Source organism: Boleophthalmus pectinirostris, unplaced genomic scaffold, assembly GCF_026225935.1.
Source record: "Boleophthalmus pectinirostris isolate CB_2022bp ecotype Guang Dong unplaced genomic scaffold, ASM2622593v1 HiC_scaffold_3, whole genome shotgun sequence".
In the NCBI taxonomy this organism is placed as follows: domain Eukaryota; kingdom Metazoa; phylum Chordata; class Actinopteri; order Gobiiformes; family Gobiidae; genus Boleophthalmus; species Boleophthalmus pectinirostris.
In genome coordinates, this window is record NW_026571299.1 from 20,327,994 (window position 1) to 20,340,672 (window position 12,679).

Below are 12,679 nucleotides of genomic sequence, written 5' to 3' on the forward strand. Positions count from 1 at the left end.
ACTGAACATTCTGCTAAAGTGACTTCAAAACATACTTAAACTAGTAGATTCCTCTTCAAATTAAAGTTCTACTATGTAACTTATGGTGGGGGATTTTACACCTCCTGCCTGTCTCCATGGAGATTGTTGTTTTGCATGGAATATTCTACAGTATTATATTACACTTAAATATATCTTGCATTTATTGAATGAGATATTTTGAAATTACTTTAAAACAAGCATTCTCACCTGTAACCTGGACTAGTGGTGTTACCATGGAGATAAATTGGTGTAATCCCATTTCCATCAATACAAGCAGGTAGTGGACCCTTCACCAGAAAGTAGGAAGTGTGACTGTCTTGTGCATTTTCTTCCTAACATCACTGCAGATGAGCCTCTGTTAGAATCATGTTGTTTAAAAACAGCCATTTTATGCTCTCTGCTGTTTCTATTATTAGCATCAGAACTGGCAGTCATCTAATCCAGATTATACATATAAATCATTACAAATAATACAAATCATTAGTCAGTAACAAGACATACTGTTCAAAAACCGCTATGGTATGACAGAACAATAGTTTAACAATGGTTTCAGAAGAACTCAAAATGGCAAAAATTGGAGTTTTGGAGAAAAAAATTGTTTTGTTTATGTGCAGAAGTTTTCCTAATCTCTTTTTCCAAGGTTTATTTGAAGAAAGCAACAGTGAGAATCGTGACAAAGGATGAGCAATAACTTCATTAGACTGAGAGGAACAGGCAGAAATCCTCTCAGAGAAAAAAGTACACCATAACATCTTGTTCTTTCCAAGCTTCTGTGACTATGTGTTTCTTTTCAAACCAAATTCCTCTCAATCCATTCATTCCGCTACTACCATATATTCATCTTTGTTTTCTACCCCATTCTCTCGCCCTTGTGTTGTATTCCCCTGGCTGTTCCTCCCACTCAATCTTACTTATTTATTGTTTTGGTCTTAAATAATAGGCAGAGGCTGGGAAGAGGAGCGGAACAAACAGAGGAGGAGAGAAAGAGAGAGAGAGAGCGAGAGGGAGAAAGAGAGATAGAAAAGGTGATAAGTAGCCAGATTGGAAGCACTGGCTGCATGTTGCATCAATGCCTAATGTAGAGCTATGTTTTCCTTAGTACACAGGCAAACAAAGCACAGATCACAGCTGGCCTCCTCTCCTCAGGGAAACCCATCCTGTCACATGTATTACAGAGCTATATCTGAGCCATCTGAGGCTTATACGCACAATGCACAAACACACTGAGAGTTCCTTATATATGCATATCTTTGTAAAGTCTTAACAGGCACCAAGGTGACTTTCTTGGTTGGATGCTTTACAAAGTGTGGTTTAAGTAGGTTTAATTTCAAGGGCAAAGACACAAAAGTGCACATTTTGGGGGAAAGAAGTAAAGGAAAGAGAAAAATTATTTTGTACATCATGAAATTAGATGGAAGTTTTTAGTAAAAAATGTGACTAAAGATATGTAGAATTTGCTACAAATGAAAAAAATACTACAATCGCAACCTGAATGATAACTGAGGACCTGAACAAAATATTGTTTTAGGTCCAGCAAGATCTGGCAACCTAAAGTAAGGAACTCATTCTACTTTGTAATTGTATAATCATCAACTAGAAAAAAAAATCATGTTAAAGTTGTTAGTTTCACATTTAACAGTATTGTTATGAGTAAAATCCATATTAGACATATTTATTTATTTATTTATTTATATATTTATTTATTTGAGACAGGGACAGCACACAATTTTTGCATTTTACCTTAACAGGAGAGATGCATTGTACATCAGGTTGTAGCATCAGTGCTAATTTCCACCTATGTCTCTAAAGGGACATACTAGGTAAAAAGTATGAAACATTGTAACTTTTCTGGTGGAGAGTTCACCACCTGATTGTCTTACCATTTGATTGGAATGTTCCATAGTATGGCATTAAACTTATCTCCATAGAATTAAGGGATACCACCCGGCCATGTTATGAGTGAGATCTATGGAGAATGTTTTTCAAGGTATTTCTGAGCAATAAAATATCTGTAATTGAATAAATGTATGATAGATAAGTTTAATGCCATACTGTGGAACCTTCTGGGCAAACCAATAAAATCTTCATGAAGACAAGTGGACCCTCCACCAGAAAACTTATACAGTGCACATTTAACTACTACCAACATTTTTATTTATTTTTTTTTTACAACTGGTGTTTTGTCACTGACAAAAACAGAACAATGGGAGTCAAATAAGTCAATACTCAAATAGTTTTCTGTGTCAAATGCAATAATATTCATTTTAATGCTTAAAAGATCCCTGAAGTCATTCTTGAAAGAGTCCATCATTTATTACCTGAGTGTCTGTGTGAGACTCATGAATGTTGCATGCACTGTTCCAGGAGGAGACACTGTGGAGTGCTGCTTTAACTCACCACTGCTGCACTGAGATCTACACTGGATTCTGCAGCACAAATTAACACAGCACATTTCCTCTGAGAGTGTGCTTTGTCTCAGCACTGGGCTTAGACTTTTACAAACTTTTGGGAGGCCAACTCAAATTGCTAAGTTTAAAGGTGTACTGCATAACATTTCCAGTGGAGCGTCCAACACCTGGTTGTCTCCATGGAAATGTTATTGCTTTATCTAGAATGTTTCACAGTATAGATTAAACCTATCTGTCACAAAGGAGACAAGCAGGTTAAATTACTGCGCTATATTACAATTTAGATCTATGGAGAGTTGCCCCAATTCACAGAAGTAATTATTGTATTTTTGAGCAAAAGAAACACCTGTAATGAATAAATGCTAGACAAATATGTTTAATGCCATACAATGGGACATTCAAGGCAAAGCAAAGACATCTCCATATAGACAATAGGTAGAGGACCTCCACCAGAAAAGTTGCACAGTGCACCTTTAAAAGACAAGAGGAAATTATGGCACTGTGTCTGGATGATTTTTCATTGGTGTTTAATAACTTGTTGAGACCTAGGGCAACCAAAATGTCACAACAGTATGAATATTAGTAGCCTAAGTTGACAAGAACTCTGTTTTGTCTATTATTTATACCAATTTCACATCTCATCACATATCTGCCACTGTCAGATTATGACAGCCGCCCACATTAGTCTGTGCCATCCTCTACTCCAGCTTTTCTCACCATTGTGACTTTTTCTTCCATCTGTGCTGCACGTTTTATTTAACAACTCAGTATTAAAAGTAAGTTGGCATAAGTAAACATATGCTTTACTGATGAGAAGGTTTGTTCTCTGTATTTGAGCCATTCTTCATTGCTCCAGGGGAAATCGGTGAGGATGAGACCTACCTCCAGATCTCAGTCTTGATCAGGGTTACTTTTGATGAAAGCCAGCAAATTCAGGCTACAGGGTTTTACAATACTTTACAAAAATGTGTAGTTTGGAATGTATCTGGTATTCATGAATATTGATGGTTGTAATAGGCAGGCAGTTTAACTAACTGGAGAAAAAAAAAGGTCCATTCTGGTCAAGTCAAATGAGATTAACCAGTAAAAAGACAGAGAAACAGCACAGATTTCTGTGGAATCAATAAGCGTGGATACGTGAATATTTGAAAATAGTTATTTCTACATTAAGAGCCACGAGCTACAAGTAAGCAGCTATGTTTTTAATGTCCGAAAATAGGACAATTGTCTCTCTCTCTCCGCATTTGAACAGTAATAAGGATGGTGCAAACACAAATTAAACGTATTTACGTTAATTAAATTAACGTTAATTAAATTAAACATAAGGAAAAACTAGAACCCTACAATAGCATGTATCTTAAAATAAAAAAAATAAAACCGACTGTCTTTAGTGAACATATTGTCATTTAATTCCCTGATAACTAACAATAATACATTTTATTTATATAGCGCTTCTCACATTACAAAACAACTATTAAAACAGTTAAAAGAGCAATAAACAAATAATGCAGTAAAAGATAAAAACAGTGAATCATACAGAGAAAAAAGTTAAACAATAAAAGCTATTCTAAACAGATGGGACTTGAGATATTTTTTGAAGGTGGGGGGGGCAGTGTAACTTTCTCATTTGTTTTTGCAGTCATACATAAACGATCTGTATAATTTCAATTACTCCAAAAACACTACAGTCTTAATCCGCAGTCTCAGTTGCTCTAAAAGGATTTCCTCATTTAAGTACCAACGCCAAGATTTCCTTTGGTCCGAGAATAAAAAAAAAATTGTGGTTGTTAGTGCAGAGGGAAGAGGATAATGAGACAGAGAGAGAGTGGAGTGAGAGAAGGCCTGACAATGGGATGAGAGAGATGGCAGTCTTTGTAGTGTGTGGGGGTAATTCCAGCCAGCTCCTCTGTGAAGCCGCTCTGTGATTAAAACTATCAAAAGAACAAGGATTCCTCTTTTGTCTGAGGCTCTCACAGCGGTCATGTGACAGTAAGTACACCCACATAAGAACGCATTATGAGCTGAAGTTATCTCATTAAGTAAACTTATACAATATGTGCTAGAACCTCGGAGGCCTTTGGCTATTGAAGCATTCTTGATATGTCAAGACTGTTACATAACACTTTAGAAAAGTGAGAAAGGTTAGTCCTTCATACTTTTTGTGCTATACAAAAGGATGGCATAGTACCAAAAATACTCACTCTAGACATTGGTAAAAACATGGTGGTATTAGATCTGCAAGGTAAGATTAGGGGTAGTTAGGGGTATTTGTTCTTTTTTTTGCCTGGGATCCAGAATATACACTTTACTTTGTGAGGATGTGAGTTTAGTATCCAGTGAATCTCCACGAGTTCAGATGGGTGTGATTGACAGGTGGACTAGCCAGTCAGGGCAAGCATTCTCCCTTTGTATCAAAACTAATATTCTTTCTTATGAGGAAAATGGGAACAAAAAATAAATCGACTGAAAAACATTGCACATTTCTACTGAATCAATAAGTGAAGCACTAGACTCTGAGGAAAAACTCGTAAGGAAATGTGATTTTGTTTGTTTGGACCTTGCTCAAGGTAATCAGAGAAGGATGGTCCGTTCACGTCAAAAACTTACATGGCTGCTTACATGTAAAAAAAAAAAAAAAAAAAAAAAAAAAAGGGAGGGATGAGAATGGAAATGAGAATTTTGAAGCGGAGATGTCTTCTTGAGAGACACATGCTACAAATTAGCAGCTGTGGTTGGATCGGCTCAAGTTTGGACAGAGGTTTTTCACGCTCTATTGACCAGTTCCAGTAAATAGTTGATAGAACTGATACAATAAGCAGTAATATTTTTATCAGTGCATTTGTATTATGAGTGCATCAGTCTGTATCTCATTTACTGTTGTATATCCTCAACAACATAAATAGGTTCTACTGCTCCAACAAATCCCCCAATCACCAACACAAAGACTAGATGGGTAAAGAGTCTTGCCCAAGGACATGACTGTATGCAGTAGAGATCTAGCCGTCAACTTTGGATGCGTGATTTTACTAATTGAGCAACTGCTACAACATAGCCCTGTGTTCTGACTACATTTTTGTTTTGTTTCTTATATTTGTTGCTTTTAGGGCTTGTTTGGTAAAAACTAAATCAAAACAAAAAGATGTGAGCTTTAGCTAGTGTCCAGCCACAGGGGACAGATGGTTTGTGGTTTCTCCCGCCTGCACTCATCCTCAGTCTCAGAAGCTTCTAATTAGCGTGTGTCTTTGGTGGTCTCTATAAACTCGTGTGGATTTGTCACACTGCCACTATTACAGTACAAATAAGGTAAACAGCGAGACAGTACAACTAACATGAGTAAATACATCTGGAGAAACATGGAGGGCTTGTTTGGTTTTAAAACAGATACAGTGGCAGATGGGGAGCAGACAGCGTAAAGAAGAGAGCTGCAAAGGTATACAGAGGAAGAAAGTTTTTCCTACTCAATATGCTGACAGATAAACCAGGCTTTAGTTAAAACAGAGCAGCCTATTCAAACTTACAACTCTTCCATAGTACAAATATCACAAAAAACACTACAAAGAGAGCCAAAAGTCTGCAATACATATGCATAATATAGTAGCAAATAGTCTTATTGCTGGTCACTAGTGTTGGGAGTTACGCATTATAAAAGTAACAAATTACAGTAATGCATTGCTTTTTGCTGTAATGCAGTAATGTAAGGCATTACAGGGGAATGTCAGTTACGCGCGTTACAGTGCATTTTTAACCTGGAATGAAGTGGTGGGTGTTTTGTTTTTCTTCATACAAATTTGCAAAATCACCATGATATCAGCAGTGGTGAAACGCCATCGTTACAGTTTCGAATGTTGGGAGGTGCATGGAGGTGTGCCCGCGTAGACCGTCGGGTGACTGCAGGCGAAAGGACAGGCACAAAGATCTGTGGTCAACAGGGCTAATCTCAGCCGACGCCCAATCACGCTTTGCTGACACCCTGCTCCATTTTTTTTATGGGATTTATGGGGTCTCTCAGGGGTGTCCTGAATTCCAAATCCTAGTCCAAGATTAGTCCAGATTTGGTCCTGGTTTAGTCCTGACTCAGTTCTGATTCAGTTCTGGTTCAGTTCTGGTTTAGTCCTGGTTTAGTCCTGGTTCAGTCCTGGTTTAGACCTGATTTAGTCCTGGTTTAGACCTGATTTAGTCCTGGTTTAGACCTGGTTTAGACCTGGTTTAGTCCTGGTTCAGTCCTGGTTCAGTCCTGGTTCAGTCCTGGTTCAGTCCTCAGTTCAGACCTGGTTTAGTGCTGGTACACTCCATATATGGCACAAAAGTTCGGCAACTTCACTCAACATGTTATTTTGGTAAGAGTAACTTAAAAGTGCTGCAATAGTTGTGTAATGCCTTACATTTTAAATGCAGTAATATTGTAATGTAAAAAAATGACAGTAACTTGTAACTTGCCCAACAGTGCTGGTCACTGTGGTAAGCATGTTAGTCTGTTTTAAAGTTCCCCTGCACAACTCTTCTAGAGCATCTGCCACCATTTTGTCTCAGTTATATTGTTCTGCATGGAATGTTTCACACTATGAAATTAAACTTAATTAGCTCTGTGGAAACAAACTTGGAGACACCCCCAGGTCAATTTACAGGTCAAATCTGTGGAGAAGCGACCTTGCTCAAAACACTCAAAACAGAATATGTGGAAGACAGACAAGTGCAATGCCATACTGTTGGACATTTCAGGCAAAGTAAAAACATCTCCATGGAGGCAAGCAGGTGGATTACCCAGTACCAGAAAAAGTTACATAAAGCACCTTTAGGATTCAAGCTGTCCAAAGAAGAAGAAGAAGTGAAATACTATAATATGCAGGTGAAAATCTGAAATGTCCTCTTCCTCTTGAATCTCATATTCCATCAGTGTGTCTGTGGTTTTAAGTCTAAGTCTTTATATTGCTTGATATCTAAGCCCAAAACAGTTAGGGAAAAAATGATTATAACAATTTAACTCTAAGTAAGTACAATCTAATCTATATCTGAAACACCATTTTGTAACTTTTCAATACCAGACATTTACAACTGCAATGACAACAATAGAAAGATATTGCTAAACCTAGGAATCAGATAGTAACAGATATGAGTAAAACTTTTTCCAATATGCCTGTTGTCCATTTCGCTTGCCCAGTGTCCAACATACAAAACTCTTAACAGGCAATGCGTCCTAATACTGTGATATGGAATAGAACTGTAATAGAAAAGTGTTGTGTGTGCGTGTGACAGCTGATTGCGCGAGCGTGTGCCAAGATATTGCTGGAGATGGATAATAAAGCAATCTGTCTCTGGATCTTGTAATTTAAAGCGCTGCTCGTTCCCTGGCCCTCCCTCCGCAGCCCATCTCCCATCTCATCTCCGCCAAATTAGATCGGAGGAATGGGTTTGCGCTCTCCCCCTCCCCCACCCACCCCCGGATGTGCGCGCACGTGGATCTGTGGCGGGTATGCTATCGTCGGGATAGGCAAACTTTCTCTCCATTATCATACATTAACATTATCGCCCTCATGTTCTGCTTTATTTGTCTTCCATCCAAGCGCGCCCAATGTGTGAATGCGAAGAGGAGCCTGTCGAAAATGACTTATCGATTTCTCTCCTCCCCATATCTCCTTCCGGTCCCTCCTCAATTTGTTCACCTGTTACTCGGGGGTGCCTTTGGCGGCGAAGGATAAGTCATTCTATTGTGGAGCGGGGCGCGAGCTCCTGAACAGAATTAAGACAGGAATGAGGCTGTCTGAGCAGAAAGCCATTTTTCACAGTCAAGTCAATGCTACTTTCTGTCATGCAGGTTTCTCTTTTTTTAAATGAAGAAGCATGCATTTGTTGTAAAAACTGACAATGGAAAATAGCATACAGGTCTGTCCTCTGTGCTGCATGGTATTAATACTGGAATGTACTTTGTTTCATTCTGTTGTGCATTATTGGTCCATATTGCAAAGTCTGCCTAGAAAACAACATGGTAGGAACATGCATCTTATTTTGTGTAACATTGAGTGGATAGAGCCTGATATCTGGGTGCAAATGCTATTCCAAGTTCATTCTCCCATCTCCATTCTCCACTGCACAAAATTAATCTATGTTCGGTAAAGATTACATGAATTCAGAGTATTGCAAACACAGAACGCCATATGGTCTTGATTTGAGAAATGTAAACTGAAAATGAAACATGAAGGGAAGAATCTCTAGCCATAACATTCTTCTGTTAAAAAAAAAAAAAAAAAAAAGTAGATTGAAGTATTGTTAAAAGATTGGATAAGTTGTATAGTATAGTGTAGCAGTGTCAACAATCTATAGTAGTATCAACATGACAACTATCTCTTCATATCAAACTGAGGTTATTTATCTTGTTCATATTTCTAATTGATTCCAAGATGGTCTGAAAAAACTAAATCTGCCAGAGGGTATTACAATGTATCTTTTATAAAGTGTAATTTTCTCACCCATTGGCAGATTTTAATAAGCTTGAAATGAGAGGCAATATGTTGAAACAAGTCAGAAACATTATGAAATGATGTCATCACCTAGGTTCATCAAGTAAATAAATCAAAACTAGTCAAAACTGCTCAAATTAAGATTCAGATTTTGAGGTCATGTCACTCCCTCTAATCTGCACTTTTTTTTTTACAGTTTACAGGAATGACAGGCACTAGTTCTCACCATTTATTCTATTCACAGGTTTTAGCTCCCTGTTATTTGCAACAGGTTTTGAGGATTTTTCCCATTTAAAAGGTATGTTTTGTTTTACATTGTTAATTGCTGTGACAAATCCACATTTTTCATCATTCTGAAGTCTATGTATGGAGAAAAAAATTCACATGGGAAAGCGTGAATTCACATTTTACAGTAGGCCTGCCTGAACTTGAAACCAACAACCCTGATAAACAGAAAATAGCTTGATGAAAACAGAAATCTTTCTATAAATTGAAGGTCCTATTTTATGATTCTCAGCTTTTAGCCATGTTATAATGTTGTTACCTCCTAAAAACATATCCCGAGTTGTGTTTTGTTTCATTCACACGTTTGAGGAATCTTTTATTATTAGTGTGAATACATCTCCGAAGCTCAAACTGCTCTGTTCCAACTTGTGATGTCAGGTAGTGGCAGCTTTCAAGTTAGCAGCTATCCTTTAATTTTAGTTCAGTGGAGATGGGCAAGTCCAGGGCTGAAATTATCCAAATCATTCTAGTGAAAAAAACAACAACAATAAGAAACAACAACAACAACAATGGGGCACTTTCTGCATTACCACATGGCATCACAAGGTGTGATGCCATGGAGTGTCTTCTGTTAAAGAGAAGAACTCTAAAGCCTAAATATGTAGGGTTTGTGTGTTAAACATGTGTGAATGAAACAAAACAAAACTCCAGGTATGTTTTACAGATTATGCAGCTATAGACATAACATAAAATTGCACAAATATGATCCTGTTAAGAGAAAATCTTCCATGTACCTTGATTGGTGTCGAAAATGTTGACGTTCTTGGTGAATTTAGAGTTCTGGTGTCCTCCCCCCTGCCTCAGTCCACCCAGCAGACAGAGCCTCCCCATGGGGTCCCATATCACCCCAGCATAGGAGCGTTTACAGGGCTGTGCAGGCAGGGTGCTCCAGCTACGTGCCTCTGTGTCGTACACCTCCAAGCTCTTCACTGGCCTTTTACACTGACGCCCACCTGGATAAGATAAAATCAAGTCATAATATAAGGTCACATTTAGAATCTACTTCTAAATTAAATGCCTGAACTATCTCAGTGTGACCTCTATGACTTTATCTCCAAATATCTAATATGTGCTGTCCTCTGTTATGCCTCTTCACTGCATACTCAATTACTCTGCACCATCTGTCTCATTCCCACATGTATTCTGTCTTATTGCAACTAACCTTTTTAACACTTCACTTTTCAGATCACTACAGCAAAGTTACTTGTGCTTTGTTTCCTTGCAAGGTCCTTGATGAGGTATAATATGGTATCTGCTGAAAGAAGTCTTGACAAGAATTTTATTTTAATTGCAAAAGAACATTTTATTAACATTATTTAGGAAAGTAAAATAGCCAAACTGTATCAAGTTGATCAAACTATGTTAAAGGTGCACTATGTAACTTTTCGGATAGGGGTCAGTCTTGTTTCAGTTGGATATGTCATTGCTCTGCTTTGAATGTTCCACAATATGACATTAACTGGCAGATTTTTAAATGTTTTTATGATTACACGCATCAGAATATATTCTACATATTCAAGAATGAAATGTCTTCTTTATCTTTATGATATATCAGTTTAATAGCATTTTGTATTAAAAGGTGTTCACTTTGAACTTAATAATAATAATCAAACATTTTCATTTGCAAACATTAAACTGAAGCTCTTGTTGTCCATTTTTTTCCAACAATGTTTATATATTGTAAGTAACTGAACAGAGCTACCTTACATGTATTCAATTACACTTGGTTTTATCACTTAAAAATAGGCATTCTGACTGTAAGCAGGGTCACCTCTCCAGAGATCTGACCAGTAACTTCATGTCTCCATGATGACAGAATGGTTTAAGGCCATAATGTAAAACATTTCAGACAAAGCAATAACATCTCCATGGAGAAAAGCAGATGGCAGACCCTCCACCAAAAAAATTACACAATGCATCTTTAAATACTGCAGCTCTTGCCTAGCAGTATTGGAACCTTTTAGGAACTTTTTGCTCAGAAATGAAATACTGTTGATTCTGATACAGTTGGCCTAATCTAACTTTATCACTAAGGTATTTTTTGTAGTATAGGTTCCATAGTTACTTATGGTGTGGTGCACGTACCTGCCACATAGAGCTTGTTTCCCAGCAGGTTAGTGTTGGCGTCGTAACGTGGCGTGGGCATGGGAGGGAGCAGAGCCCACACATCTTTCCGAAGGTCATACTGCTGAAGGATGCTACGAGGCAGCAAGTCTGCACCCATTCCCCCCACCGCCAAAGCTCGGTTTTCTACACAAAATCATCAAGTCAACAGTTAGCTTTTTACTTTCAAATATTAGTAAATCTGATCTTAATGCTGACTTTAAAATTACACTGAAGAAAATATTTGGGAGTGACAAACAATTTTAAAGGGCACATTTTACGCTATTTTCTGGTCTATGTTATAATGTTGTTTCCTCATAAAAAATATATCTGGAGTTGTGTTTCATTGACAAAACACTATGTTCCACCTTGTGATGTCACATGGTAATACAGAAAGTGCTACACTGTGTTTAGTAAACTCAATACACCTTCACTAGAATCATTTGGACAATTTCAGTCTTGGAATTGCCAATCTGTGCATTCTCTGCTGAACAAAATGTAAAAGGCATCTGTTAACTTGATAACTACTGCTTCATGACACGACGTGAACTGAGAATTTTGAGCTTTAGAGATTTAGACAGACTAATAAAGTAGGATTACTCAAACATGTGTGAATGAAACAAAAACACAACTCCAGGTATGTTTTTGAGGAGGTAACAACATTATAACATATATTAAAGCTCACAAGTCAATTTTCCATAATACCTTTTAACTAAACCTGAGCAAAATTCTCTTACACCACAGATTCTCACTTGAATTCTATATTTAGTGCGGTGTATTTAAAGTGCTGGAGAGGTGCAGGGCAGGAGCAGGATGTGAGGAAAGCTGGTGATGAGGCATGAGACTGTGACAGACATGAACAGGACACACAGTGCTCCTGCAGAATGCACAAGTCCATGTCTGGCACTTTGCTTTGACACCTCCCGCATAAGAATGGATGTGGGTGAGAGTGTCAAAACTCCAAAAAACACTCCAGTAAGAAGTCTGGATGCTAGCAAGCTCCACACACAAGATTCTATTATATAACGCTATTTCATTTGTGGCCCTGCTCGTGACCGCTATAGGAAAGAAATATCTCATTACCTGTTGTTCATTATTTTATATCCAAAACAATGATCCTACAAATGTCAATACAAATTGCATCATTTAGCTGGGTGCATGGCTGACTATCCATTTCAAAATATCATATTCGTTTAATTTGGCGTGATCGATCATTCTGTCAGACTATTTGTCTCAGTTTTGGCTGGTGGGGATGGGCAGGGGGAGGGGTGAGCTCACCAAGGACCAAGTATTGAAGATGAGTCAGGGAGATTGAGAGAGCAGCACGATAAAACGTATCTCACATCCAATAACTGTGTTTACAACATCTATCTGAGTTGTAGCACAGTGTGACAGATGTGCCACTTC

The 12,679-nt window shown here is 37.9% G+C and overlaps 1 protein-coding gene across 1 annotated transcript in view; it reads right to left on the reverse strand.

Moving 5' to 3' along the window:
- Positions 1-12,679, reverse strand: part of klhdc8a (kelch domain containing 8A) — a 34,721-nt gene that overhangs the window by 5,921 nt on the left and 16,121 nt on the right. Inside the window, exons 6-7 of the mRNA XM_020931024.2 lie at positions 11,255-11,419; positions 9,904-10,122 (exon numbers count right to left, since the gene is read on the reverse strand). Of these exons, the coding sequence (XP_020786683.2) occupies positions 9,904-10,122; positions 11,255-11,419 (384 nt within the window). The remainder of the gene's footprint in view (positions 1-9,903; positions 10,123-11,254; positions 11,420-12,679) is intronic.